This window comes from Panicum hallii, chromosome 9 (assembly GCF_002211085.1).
Source record: "Panicum hallii strain FIL2 chromosome 9, PHallii_v3.1, whole genome shotgun sequence".
Lineage (NCBI taxonomy): Eukaryota > Viridiplantae > Streptophyta > Magnoliopsida > Poales > Poaceae > Panicum > Panicum hallii.
The window spans coordinates 69,997,133-70,009,521 of record NC_038050.1 but is presented as its reverse complement, the minus strand read 5'-3'; the positions used below and the strand labels follow the sequence as shown (position 1 = coordinate 70,009,521).

General features: G+C 43.5%; 2 protein-coding genes across 8 annotated transcripts; one reads left to right on the top strand and one right to left on the bottom strand.

The window, feature by feature from the left end:
* Positions 1 to 3,770: 3,770 nt before the first annotated feature.
* Positions 3,771 to 8,779, top strand: LOC112874252 (polyadenylate-binding protein-interacting protein 7-like). 7 transcript variants are annotated; one of them, XM_025937476.1, is made up of 8 exons: positions 3,815 to 4,026; positions 4,468 to 4,559; positions 5,257 to 5,870; positions 5,945 to 6,030; positions 6,750 to 7,143; positions 7,242 to 7,312; positions 7,655 to 7,779; positions 8,268 to 8,779. In XM_025937476.1, exons 3-8 carry the CDS (start codon positions 5,276 to 5,278, stop codon positions 8,539 to 8,541), a joined length of 1,545 nt encoding a protein of 514 aa, XP_025793261.1. In that variant the 5' UTR covers positions 3,815 to 4,026; positions 4,468 to 4,559; positions 5,257 to 5,275; the 3' UTR covers positions 8,542 to 8,779. The 7 variants fall into 7 exon arrangements, with proteins under 7 accessions (XP_025793259.1, XP_025793263.1, XP_025793257.1 ...); XM_025937474.1 differs by lacking the exon at positions 4,468 to 4,559 and having other exon boundaries at positions 3,771 to 4,026; positions 5,272 to 5,870; XM_025937478.1 differs by lacking the exon at positions 4,468 to 4,559 and having other exon boundaries at positions 3,771 to 4,026; positions 7,658 to 7,779.
* Positions 8,780 to 9,189: 410 nt separating this feature from the next.
* LOC112874254 (proteasome subunit alpha type-6) lies at positions 9,190 to 11,990 on the bottom strand. Its single transcript, XM_025937480.1, has 8 exons — positions 11,806 to 11,990; positions 11,601 to 11,695; positions 11,355 to 11,436; positions 10,449 to 10,545; positions 10,307 to 10,365; positions 10,098 to 10,180; positions 9,888 to 9,983; positions 9,190 to 9,566 (listed from the first exon to the last, which is right to left on the bottom strand). The coding sequence occupies exons 1-8, from the start codon at positions 11,879 to 11,881 to the stop codon at positions 9,414 to 9,416; spliced, it is 741 nt and encodes a 246-aa protein (XP_025793265.1). The 5' UTR covers positions 11,882 to 11,990; the 3' UTR covers positions 9,190 to 9,413.
* Positions 11,991 to 12,389: the final 399 nt, after the last annotated feature.

Sequence of the window (12,389 nt, the reverse complement as noted above, 5' to 3'; positions counted from 1 at the left end):
ATGAACAGTGTAGCCGACCCAATCTGTATGCCCATTGTCCTTTTTTTGTTTTCACCTTGCACAAAAATTTATTTAACCCCAAAATTTGCATGAACATAGATCCTTTGCGTCGTTGAATTTTTTATGTACTTTTTATGGTTTTTTTTATGGAGTACAGAAACACTTGATGTGCTCGGAGTACTTGAAATGTTCTTGAAGTTCCTTTGAGGGCTATGCTAATGAAGTCTTTATTGATTTATTTTCATGCAAGATGATCCTGAAAATTATAGTTAGCATGAGCCAGAGTAAATTGAGGACATTAGATGGATGAGGGAGTTTGTGTGGCAGATGTTACTGCCTAGGTCTGATGTGAATCTAATTCCACCTTTGAACCGATGGTACAATCTTATTGCATGTATAACAATACTCGATGAACAAACACTTTCAATTTCATAGTTGAAAAATGTTCAATGTACTTCATATTGTAATATAATGGCAGTTGAAGGAATCACAACTTCTACATAGAGATCATATATAGATATTTTCCTCACGTGTCCACGTACAAAGGAAGTGCCTTTGAGTGTGTTACCTATTCGCCATATCTCCAATCAATCAAGGACGAGTGTGAATGGTGATGGCTTGATTATGCTAATTGCAAGGTAGCGGTGCTGCCACTATAAAATTAACTAAAATTGTCAACTCATCTATTGAGCAGAAAGCAACATATACCAATTTATTTAAGTTTATGAGGCTCCAACAAATGCAAGCAAGACAGTACCTTTTCTATGAATTGGAATAGAAAAAGGATGTGACTAAATTACGGCTAGCTTTCCACTACGGCCGGCCCATTTTGAGAAAGTCAAAATACAACATGACCTGCTCTTTTCTTTTTGACAAGAAGCTGCTACATGCTGCACTGATCGCTGAAAGAATCTTGGTGATGTCTAGAATTGAGGTGAATAGGCATACCTGTAAAATCTAAAAAATTCTTCGCAACAATTAAACCTGATGGAACTTTCGACACTGTGTAGGAACTTCTGACATAGGACCGAAACTTCCGATACTGTATATGAAATTCAAAATTAAACATGAAACTGTAGAACCTAACTGAATCAAAAGTTGTACAATGATACTAGGAGACTTCTGCAGGTGACCTTTACAAGCACAACAACTTGAGTACGTAGAGCGGTACAAAACAAACTCTAAGATCAATATAAACTAAATAGACAAAATAAGCACAAGACACAGAAGATTTGTTCCTGAAGTTCACTTCCACTAAGAAAGTTACGTCTCCGTTGAGGAGCTCACAAAGAGCCGGGGTTTTCCACTGACCCTTTACCTCACTCAATCAACCACAAAGGAGGATTGAGTCACTTGCTATGAAATCCACGAAGGATTGAGTAATACAAATTTTCCGGGACGCACACACATAACATTACGCTCCACGGGTGATACCAAATCGTTTAGAAGCAAGTTTCAAGAGTAACAAACACGAATAGAAGGATGAAAATGCTTCAAGTGCTCTTGAGACGAACTTGGCTGCCCTCTCACTTAAATGGTTGAGTCTCGCACCTCAATCTTGCTCTCACCCAAACCCTAGCTCAAATCAGCTCAAGGAGAGATTGAGGAGGAGTAAATGCTTTTGGAGGTGTTTGTCTCGGATTAGGTCAGCAGTAAGTGAATGAGAGACTGAGGGGGTATAGATATCTGAGTCCCAAAAACGGTTTGGTTAAGTAATTTAGAATAGATTTGCAAGAAATGTTCTGCCACCTCCTACTTGATTCACCAAAGCTGCTTAAAACAGCATAAAACAATGAAAAATGAATTGTAAAATACTTAACAAAATTGCTTAATGAAATGTAATATTATGCTAAGGTAAAATAATATTATTACTTGCTAGAACTAATATTATTGCCTCTGTACAATAGTTTTATTGAGAATCAACATTAAAAAGCATACATGAGATTGGAAAAAAGACATAACTAACCTTATGAGTTTTCACCAAAATGCTAGTTGATTTAGCATAAGTTGCCTATAAATAAAAAAATGCACAAACTCAACTCGATGTCCGTTGCGGCGCGCCCGCCATCGCTGTTCTGCCCGCACGCTCCACTGCCTTTCTGCACGCTAGCGCCGCCGCGGCCCCTCGCGCTGCATGCCGCACGCCGCGGCTCCGGCAGCACTGTGGCCCCTCGGCTCGGCTGCTCCGCTCCGCACATGCCGCCACGCGTTCACCTGCGCTCCGCCTGTGTCCGCTCCGCCCCACCCCGCCAGGGCTACTCCGCGCAGGCCGCTCTGCCTGCGCCGCTTCGCCTCGCCGCTCCGCTCACACAGCCCGCCCCACGCCGCTTCACCTCACCGCTGCGCCCTCGTCTCGCCGCTCCGCGCAGCCCGCCCCATGCCGATCTACTGCGCCTGCTCCGCACCGAGCTGCTCCGTCGCGCAGGGAAGGTGGCCGGGGGTGGGGAAAAGGAGGGGAGGCCGCGGCGGAGGATGAAATAGGAGAGTAGACGGTGGCGGGGAGAGGACCTGGCGGCGGAAGAGGAAGGAAGGGGAGAGGAGGGGAGGGCAGGTGTCCGTGGAAAAAAAAGATAAGATTGAGAGCGAGAGGAATAAGAGAGATAAGGAGAGATAAGTAGATGCAGCGGCCGTACCATAGCCCAAATATACGGCCAGCTGTAATCTATGTAATTACCGTAGAAAAAACTCATCGAATTGAAGGACGTTTGTGTTGTCCTCGCAGGCACAGTTGTAGCGAGGATCCATCTCACCATACCGTGCAGTGCAACCAAGAATAATTTCATTTGCAGGCAGGACAAAAGGTACAACAGGATTGGGATGAATTATTCGGCCCACGGAACAAGGAGATATAGTGCGACGCTGCTGGAGAAAAAGTAAAACCGTCTGCCATGCGTGGGGCCCATGAGTCAGTCACGATAGGTTCAACAACCCGCTGGTGGCCCCGGGTCACATCACGGGATGGGTCCGAGGCTTTCTTCGCGAGACAAACGAAACAAGGCACGGGCGCACAGCCGAACAGGAGACATCTCTCTCTGTTTTCCAAGTCAAGTTCTTTTGCATCTAAAAAAGCTGAGCTCTTTTCCGATGGTATTTTGAGTGCCCATGTTTTACCTCGTCTTCACTTAAAGAATTGGACGCTAGATTCAATTTCCAATTTATATTCATGTCTCTGGATGTCTTCAAACTCTAGAGCGGTCTATTTAGTTGTTTAATACATATGCAGATATTTACAAACATAATACACGCTCAGAACTATGGACGCATATTCCTAACGTTATAAATGTCTTCGTGAGACTTGTATGTAAATGTTGAGGTTGTTGAAATTGTTGTAGGTTAGTCTTACGCAATTGAATGTTTTACCGTGGAAATGATAGTTAGCTGAAAATTGAATATATGTTGAGTAGAAGACTTGGACTCAGATAGGTCAGCCACCGGAAAGAAACCTAACTGATTGAAAAGTGTTCCAAACACAATGAGAAAATAGTAGTTAGGTTTATAATCCTGCCGATAGTACCCGATTTCCATGATCCTACATGGGCAGTTGTGCACGTAAATATTAGAATCCCGACCATTTATGAAAGTACATTCCCTACATGTGTTTAAATATAAATTTCAATTTGCTAGAAATTTGTTGCCAGCCATAATCTTGGGTGATGCCAATTTGGTTGCCAATCAGTTTGGCAGCTTTAGTGTTTGAAATGGTAAAAAAAAATGTGTACCTGACCGAGTGACCGTGATTACTTTGCAAACTAGAGTACGAAAGAAACAGGTGCCACAGAAAATCAATGTGGGCGTAGGGCGAAGGCAACAGGTGAAGTGTCAACGAGTGGCTGCAATCCGCCTCCGCACTCACTCCACGCACACGCCGCTATACGCGACGCCGCCGAGCAGAGCGCCGCCGGCCCCCCTTTCTCCCTCTCCCTCCGCCCGATCCTCAGTCAGCTGCCGCCGCCGCGGCGCCGCTCCTCTCTCCGTCTACTGGGGTGGAGATCCGTCCGGGTCCGGAGTAGCCTCGCTTTCGTCTTGGTAAGCCATCATATCCGAGCTTGCTTTGATGGATTCCCTAGTACAAAGAGCGGGCTTTGTTCGCAACCGAACCCTAAAATCCTTCTCCGGGTTCATCCAGTTAGTCGTAGATTTACGTGCTGCGTGGTCGCCAGCTAATCCAGTCCGTCGTCTGTCTAGGTTCTTGTTCTTCTCCTAGAGCGGGCAAGATCACTGTAGGACTTCTTGCTTTCTTGGTACCCAATCAAGGTGCGGGTGCAGTCTATTTTCCACAATTTCGGGGGTCACGGGAAGTCCGCCCCTGCTTCGGGAGATGTTCCTGTTGGGTCGCACCTGCGCTAGCTTTTATACAGTAAAAGATGCTGGTTTTGGTTGTTCCGTTATCTTTCAAATTCCCAATTCATCGTGTCATTTTGCTTATGGATGGTTAATGGGTGTTGTGGCGGTGCCAAACACTTTTAGGTTCGAGCAGTGGTGAGCAATATTCTTCAATTATCGTCTGGTGCACGGTGGTGATTGTTGGATCCTTCTGCTTAGTCAACAACGAACAATGGGTAGTTTGGTGGCACATGCTTTCTTCTTTCGCGGGGTTGTTTTGAACAAAATATTACATTTCTAAACATTTTATTCTTAAATTGGGCAGCCTTTTGATTGTACTAGATATCCAATGTACAAGTAATAAAAAGCTTTTGCTCGTAATTGGATCCGTCAGACAGTAGTGGTTCTTGATCAGCTGCCTTTGTTTACAGAAATGCCAAATATGAAACCATGGTTATGCTTGTTTGAAAACGTATCCATCTGGAGTGATTTGGGATATGTAGCCAAGCAGCATAGTTTCTCTGCTTTGTGGATGGCTGGTATCTGGTGTCCAGTTTCTATGCACCAGTCTTAACTCTTAATCTTTATGGATATATTTTTTTTCCATTGCCGGCATGAAGTCAATTTCCGTTACATGGGGCCTTTTCCTCCCAGTCCTGTCCTCAATGTTTTTTTTTCTAATTTGGGCTTATGGTTTATCTGACAGTTATTTCCTTTAACTTTATTGTTCAGTCATGATGAAGGATGTAGTATTCATGGTCTCAAGAACGCAGTGATCTTGAGTTTTCTTTGTAGTTCTTTAGTTTATAAGTTAGTTCTGCTTGAATGTATTGTGGTCATAGCCCTTTGCTTCATTCTTTGAGACAGTTTGTGCTCCTATGTTCTATTTGCAGAAATCTAAGTTCTCCTACCTTGCATAATTTTATTTAATAGGCACTTTCCCAACAGCAATATGTCCACAGAAGAGAGGAAATTGAGTATGCTAAACAAGGGCACTTCATTGAATCCAAATGCAGAGGAATTTGTTCCTTCATCCCTTAGATCTGTCAGTGATGCTTCCAGGAGATCAGATGCAGCTATAGTTATCTCAGGACCATCTAAAGAAGCCAGCACAGACCAGGCAGAGTCCATTATATGGAGTAATTCTGATGAAGAAGCACATCAGTATTGGCAACAGCAGCTCCCTGATGACATCACCCCTGATTTCAAAGTCCTGGGACAAGATGAGACTGCTGGACCTGACAGTCTTACACTCACAGGCCTGTCCATAAATGATGGCATTGGCGCGTCAATATTTTCTCCAAACCAAACACTGGGCATGCAGCACCGTGCTTCACCTTTGATCAGGGACAAACTGAGTACACGCCCAAAGATTGAGTTTTCTGGGCCAGCTTATATAGACGAGCATTCGCAAGCTACAATTATGAGTCCGACTGCCAGTTCCATGAGCCCAACTGCTGCTCCATGGGTAAAGACAGTAAGGAATGGTGGACACTATAACTCAAACAGAAGGGATGTTGGTCACTACAATGGAGATTCTAGCATAGGTATGGTAATGATGTGTGAGTTTTTCTTTCATGAAGGTGGTCCTGTGAACCTAAGATTTTACTTATAATTTCAGGAGCTTCACTGCACAACATTTCTGATGCGTATCATGGAAGCAGGCGCAGCTTAAGCTCGACTATGGATATCATGAGTCAGCTGGAGGTCTGTTGCTCTGTCTTTTAAGTGTCTTCAATTTTTTATTTTTTTATTTTTTGACAATAGTGTCTTCAATTTTTCCACTATGCTCTTTGTCTCAAGTCTTTCTGTCTTAAGTGCCTTCATTTATCCACTATACTGTTTCTCTCAGATTGCTCTTTTCAAAAGTTGCATATCTCTTGTTCAGAAATGCCATACCGTCCAACAACTAGAGAATATATATGTGGAAAATCAGCTTAATACAGCACACCTTATGTATCGCTTATGAGCTTAGTAACCTATTCTATCTTGGTTAATTGGATCTGAATTCTGGAAAGGTCACTTGAAGATTCATTTAGTTTTCTTCGAACAATATGGACTAATTCCTTGCAGAGAAGATTGACCATTGATATGGACTGATAACTCATGTGTCACGCTGTTAGATCTATGTTTAGGTGTAGTGGCACTAGTAATTTGAATATAGCCGATTGGTTATATCCTAGGAGGCACTGAATATCATATCCCTCCCTCTTGATCTCTTGACGAAACTCTTCACTGTGACTTCATATGATAACAAAATGACTTCTTTTGATATTCCTTCTGCTAACAAAATTGCATATGCCATATTTTCTGATGCATATCTACCTTTGAGGCTTTGAGCATGCTTCATGGAAATGGTTATTATCTGTGTTTACTGCATGAAATCTCCTTCAAAAATTTGCTAAGTATTGTCATATCATTAATAGCAGAATAAAGTTGATGGACGACTCAGTCAGAACCTCAGGTCACTATCATTTGGACATTCAAGTCCTCCATCACCAGCATCATATGGTCAAAATGGTCTTGGAAACTATAGTAAAGAAGCTTTTGGTCTGCCAAACAGTCCGTATAGATCTCATTCAGCTATACTCGCAGACGATATTGTTTCACCCGCAACTGGACGTGAACATGTTTCCCTGGATGCTCCTAGAGGAAGGTACAAGACGACTAATGTGCCAGTTTCTGGTTTTGGTTCAAGCAGAGGTTCTCAGCTGTTGGGTGGCTCGTATAATGGGCATCATGATATGATCTCAACCAATACCCTACAAAACATTGCTGGAATTCAGACAGGACCAGCTTGGCTTGAAAATGATGCTGCGGGTAGTGCTCTTGAATTACAATATGTTTTTTATGAACCGTTACCAAATGCATGTGGCATGCTTATTTGCCTTATGATTTAAACATGTTTGTGATGACAGCAAGTGCATATTTGGAACCAAAGGATGAAGCTCATGATTTTGCAAGCATGCGGCATGCATTTCTTGAACAGGTAGATAAGCCACTCTGAGATACTAAACTAATAGAATATTTCGAGCAAAAGTTTTGTGCATGCTGTTGTTAATATAACTTGTAAGAGAATGCATACTATCATCTGGCGCAATCCTGCATTCAGTTTAGCTATGCAATTTTTAATTGGTTTTGTATGTCAAATATTGTCAGTTCAATTATGATCAGTCCTTCCCCCCACACCCCCACACCCCGCCACCCCCCCGAAATATTAAGTCCAGTGGTTTTGATTTTCACAATCGATTGCATTCCTTTGAAACATGTCTTGAATTTTATTATTATCTATCCGTTCAGTGAGAACTGTTCTATATGATTAAAATTTTAGCAGGATAGGCAGGCTTTTCTGACGGGCAACAGCCCTTTAACAAAGGATCTGACATTGAAGGAGCTATACAATATACAAAGCAGGTTGGCTCAAGAGAAGGCTAGAGAAACAACATATCAACAAAGGTCAGCTAAAATTTTTTAGTTAATGCCATCTATATACTAGATATATTGTGTAGGAAGTATAGCTTCAAATAAACCAGTGCTTGTGCTTTGAACACATCTATAATGCTTTTTTGCGCTTCCAAATACTGAATTAGGCATACTTGTTGGGTGCACAGCTGAGCATGTTATTCTCTGATGAGTCTTCTCTGCATGTGTGAGCTTTTTTTATTCAAATGCCATTAGGTTAAGGATAGCTGCCATACACAATATACTTATTCAATATTAAATTTGTCAAAATGTGTGGATGATATTACAGCTACTTATATATAGCTCACTGGTCAAGCCTTTTGCAATTATTGGATAGTGACTTTTGAACTAAAGTTGAAAGCAACTGTCCAGGCTATTTGCCATTCTATGTCATGTTATAAATGGAAAATCCTACCTTAATTTATCTACTCGAGATGTTTAATACTGCACAAAAGGTAATCTATTTCCTATGTTCACAACAGATTCCAAATGCCAGAGCTGCAAGGCCTCATCCAGGAGCAAAACCCTCCAATTGACCTGTGCGGCCTACACGTCAGCGAGGCGATACACGTCCTCAACTACGAGCTCAACAACCGGAGGAAGATCGCGCGGTCCACTGGTCGCCGACTCCAGGCCATCATCATATCCAGCGCCCGCACCCCTGCAAGGCTGACAGCTGCCGTGGAGCAGTACCTCCTGGAACACGGCCTTCAGTACACGCAGGCGCAGCCAGGCCTCTTCCGTGTCCTGCTGTAGTGATGAAACGGGACGGAAGGTCTAAGTGATGTTCACGAACGAGATCAGATGAAAAGGAAAAAAGTTTGACTTGTACTTTTGTATATGGCAGAGGTGGCTAGCAGAATAGAAGCGTTAAGATAGCTCATGTAATATTCCTATATCAGGCTTTTTGTCAGCAAATGTATACATCGTAAAATTTGCGAGAGTTAGGGGATATGTTCTTTCACAATCGTTCACCCACAATCTTGGATGCAAATCGTGCTGCAGTATGCTTATGATCGTCTGCCTGTGATGTTCATAGTGAGGCTCTACCTGCCGTAGTCTCACTATTTTTTTAACAGTTCCATAAAACCCCTAATGCTGCGTCATCGTCAGCAACCTCATCTGAATGACTGTCCAGAATCGGATCAGCATCGACCGAACATGAGCTGCCAAGCGCAGCAAGAGCCTGAACTATTTTGTTACATCTCGGAGGGCCTATTTTGTTACGAGGATTGTACTAATTGAAGAACTAAAAAAAATAATTTCGGAGAAGATCCTTTGGCGAACAAATATTGAGAGCACCGCTTGGTTCACCATCAGAGCTAGAAGCCAAACGACTTCTTTTTCCTGATATAATCAGCTACAAGCTATAAACGCTTTTAGTATATGCAACATGTAACCAAATAATCAACGTTCAGGTATGCTATTAGCAAAGCATAATCAAACCACTGCAAATTCAACCACGTAGAAAGATGAAGCAACGAGTACAAAGAGAGGCTTGTTTTCAGTGTTAGACATGAAATGGTCCACTCAGTGTTCCTTTGCTGGCTATGAAATGAAATGACAGTGTCGAAGCACAATGGCACGGCACAGTGTGTGACACAGTGACATGTCCAACATGTGGAGGCTCAGTCCCGTTCACTAATGGCCGTCAGGTGCTGATCGATCTCCTCTGTTGTGAGCGTTCTGAAAACCCGGTCTTCTTTCCTCACAACACCAACCTCAATCTCAGTGGCCTTGAAATCTTCCTGGAGAACTGATTGCAATGCAGAGATTGCAATCTGAAAAGCATAGGACAAAGTTAACAAATAATCACCACCTCAACTTCTACATGGTAGTTTGAAAATAGAAAATGCGAACAACAGGGGGGCTGGATTGACAACTGAAGAATGACGTATCAATGGCCTGTAGCTGTAGAAACTATGGCACAGCTACATCAATGAGCTGCATTACCAGCACAATATACAACCACACTGTGGAACAATTGGCCATATTTACAAAGTGCATGCTAGTGTCTGTACAATTAGTTGTTTGGACTACTACTAGGTTAGTGCAGTATGTATAATATTTTAAACAAAAAAGACTGCTTTGTCCAACATTACCTGAACAGTTTCGTCATAGGTGAATTGTGGATCATCCTTCATTTTCTTCTCAAGAAAATTTATTGCTTCTTGCTCCTTAAGCCCGGCACTAGTTGCCTGAAAGAAAATGTCAGCAGATTGATTAATTCTTACTAAATATCCAGTAGAGACAAGGAAACTTGACATTCAGCAATATTCATTAAGGAGAAAGGTGGCAAAATAGCCATATACCTTGTGTCCAAAGAAGTGACCAGCAGGGTCACACTTGAAGAGTTGAGCATTTTTCTCTTCGTCGTAGCCCAAGACCATAGCAACTGAAATGTAGCCAAAAAAATGAACATGATGGGCAATCTGTAAGCTGACTGAACACACTAGAACACCAAAGCAGAATGACAACCGCTTAATGGAAAAGCAAGCATGTATTGTGTGATGATGCTAACCTACTCCAAGGGGTCTCATGTAGGCATGCTGCGTGTAAACTTGCGCTTTGTCAGCGATCCTGAAACATAAATCAGATAAGTAATGTTTGCTTATAGCTACTGCTGCAAATAACACAACATTGAATTAAGGGAGGCTCGGTACCATTTCGCTAACACATCTACAGGCATCTCATAACCCCATTTGAAGCGAAACTCAGCTGCTTCATTCCTTGCTTGGTAAACCAACGACCTTGCATCAGCTGGGAATAAAACATCCATTACCGGTCAGACAAAAAATGTGTTATAGAACAATTAAACAGGGCAGCATGTCAGCTGGGAATAAAACAACATCCATTACCAGTCAGGTAAAAATTTGTTTCAGAACAATTAAACAGGGCAGCATGTGAAAACAGCAAGGCAATAACCAGCGCTCTAAATAACTTCATGAGCGTCCTTAAAGCAAAGTACACAGTAACAGATTAATTGATATTCACGTGCCTGAACCTGGATTAGTGGCTCCTGTTGATTTTCAACTCTACCTACCCCAACTTGCTTGGGACTGAAAGACTTTGTTGTTGTTGTTGCTAAAGGAAGGATAAACAGATGTGGCATGAAATAAATTGCTTCCACGATTACAAGTGACTGGACCTCACAAAATCATAATACGCACTCTAACCTAAAATCTCAAATTAGCAGCTGTGTATATGTAACTAAAAAGGTTGGACTCCTAAATTGGAGCTTTAACCATCGTTGATCACGATGTGGCTCAATATGACTATGATTTTGACAATCTTCCAGAGATATGCAGCTTAATTCAACAAACAAAAATCGTGGATAAGAAACAAAACTGACCTGTGAATCCAACTTACGTTGACCTATCCTATTTAGAACCAGCAATATCAACAGTCAAGTTCCACTGGCTTGTAACAAAATTGATATCTAGAACCGCACGATTCGATTAAAATAGGGCAACTTTTCATAGCTAATGGGCAGCTAAAGCAAAACTCCAAACATAACAGCACTACTGACCATATAATGATGTGCACCAGAGAACAATAACCAGCCATACCTGTAAGGCCAGTGGCAAGCAATCCGATGTACTTGGTGATTGGGAACAGGTGCGTCACGCTCGTCTGATCCAGCAACTTATCCTGCACCCACAGGTCAGGGTCAGGTCACACAAAACAATCAATCCAACCGAGCCCGCGGAGAGCTGCAATCTTTTTTAGTGCAGAACCCCGCACCAGGGTAGAGAAACGACGGGATCAGGCGCGAAGCCCCGATCGATAGAGGCGAGCGTCGCCGAACAACTCACCGGCACTTTCTTCTGGGTGACGACGCAGACGGAGTCCTTGCCGCGGACGCCGATCGACGTGACCCCCGCCGACTTGACCGCCTTGAACGCGTACTCTGCGCACACCGAACGACACAGCTCAGGCGCCGTCGAACTCCCACGAGTTCCCCCTAGATCTAAGAAAGTGAAAAGAAAAAAAAAGCTAGGGTTTTTGGGGGGCACGCACCGACTTGGTAGAGGCGGCCCTCGGGGGAGAAGATGGTGATGTGGCGGTCGTAGCCCGCGCCCGTGCCGCGACTCATCTCGCCGACCGCCGGAAGATCTCGCCGGAGTCGGGTGTGGTCCGCGAGTAAGGCGAGGGTGTATTTTGTGAGTGGTGCGCGCTTGGGGACCTCGGCAACACGACTATACGCCGCCGCGGCTCTTCTTCTTATTCCGCAAGAAGAAGAGAACCCGTTCGAGTCCGACCCAGGCCCGACCCGGACGACAGCGTGGGCCCCATCGTACGAGCCCGTTCGGCTCGGAATAGGTCAATGGGCCACAATAGCCAGGGCTCTAAGGCCAAGCCCCAGCGAGCCCAGGTGAACCAAAGCCGAAGCCGAATCTCTGGTTTTTTTTCTTCCTCTTTTTTTTTGTGATGAAAGACCGAACTCTAGTTTTTTCTAGGCCCCTTTCGGATGCAGCCGGATCGTCCGATCAGCATTCTCTCGGGATTGACGTACGGGGAAAACAGTCGTCTTCCCACTCGTGTCAGCGCCTGTGATCGAAATGGGCTGTCGATTCTTCACCAGGCAGCTAAACTTACGGTGT

Excerpts from the sequence above, each read along its gene's own strand:
- LOC112874254 (XM_025937480.1), bottom strand. The coding sequence starts at position 11,881 with ATGAGTCGCGGCACGGGCGCGGGCTACGACCGCCACATCACCATCTTC. Across the intron at positions 11,696-11,805 it reads GGGCCGCCTCTACCAAGTCG|AGTACGCGTTCAAGGCGGTC; the intron begins GTGCGTGCCCCC and ends CGGTGTGCGCAG. Across the intron at positions 9,984-10,097 it reads GTCACTTCTTTGGACACAAG|GCAACTAGTGCCGGGCTTAA; the intron begins GTATATGGCTAT and ends ATTTTCTTTCAG.
- LOC112874252 (XM_025937474.1), top strand. The coding sequence starts at position 5,276 with ATGTCCACAGAAGAGAGGAAATTGAGTATGCTAAACAAGGGCACTTCA. Across the intron at positions 5,871-5,944 it reads CAATGGAGATTCTAGCATAG|GAGCTTCACTGCACAACATT; the intron begins GTATGGTAATGA and ends TTATAATTTCAG. Across the intron at positions 7,780-8,267 it reads GAAACAACATATCAACAAAG|ATTCCAAATGCCAGAGCTGC; the intron begins GTCAGCTAAAAT and ends TGTTCACAACAG.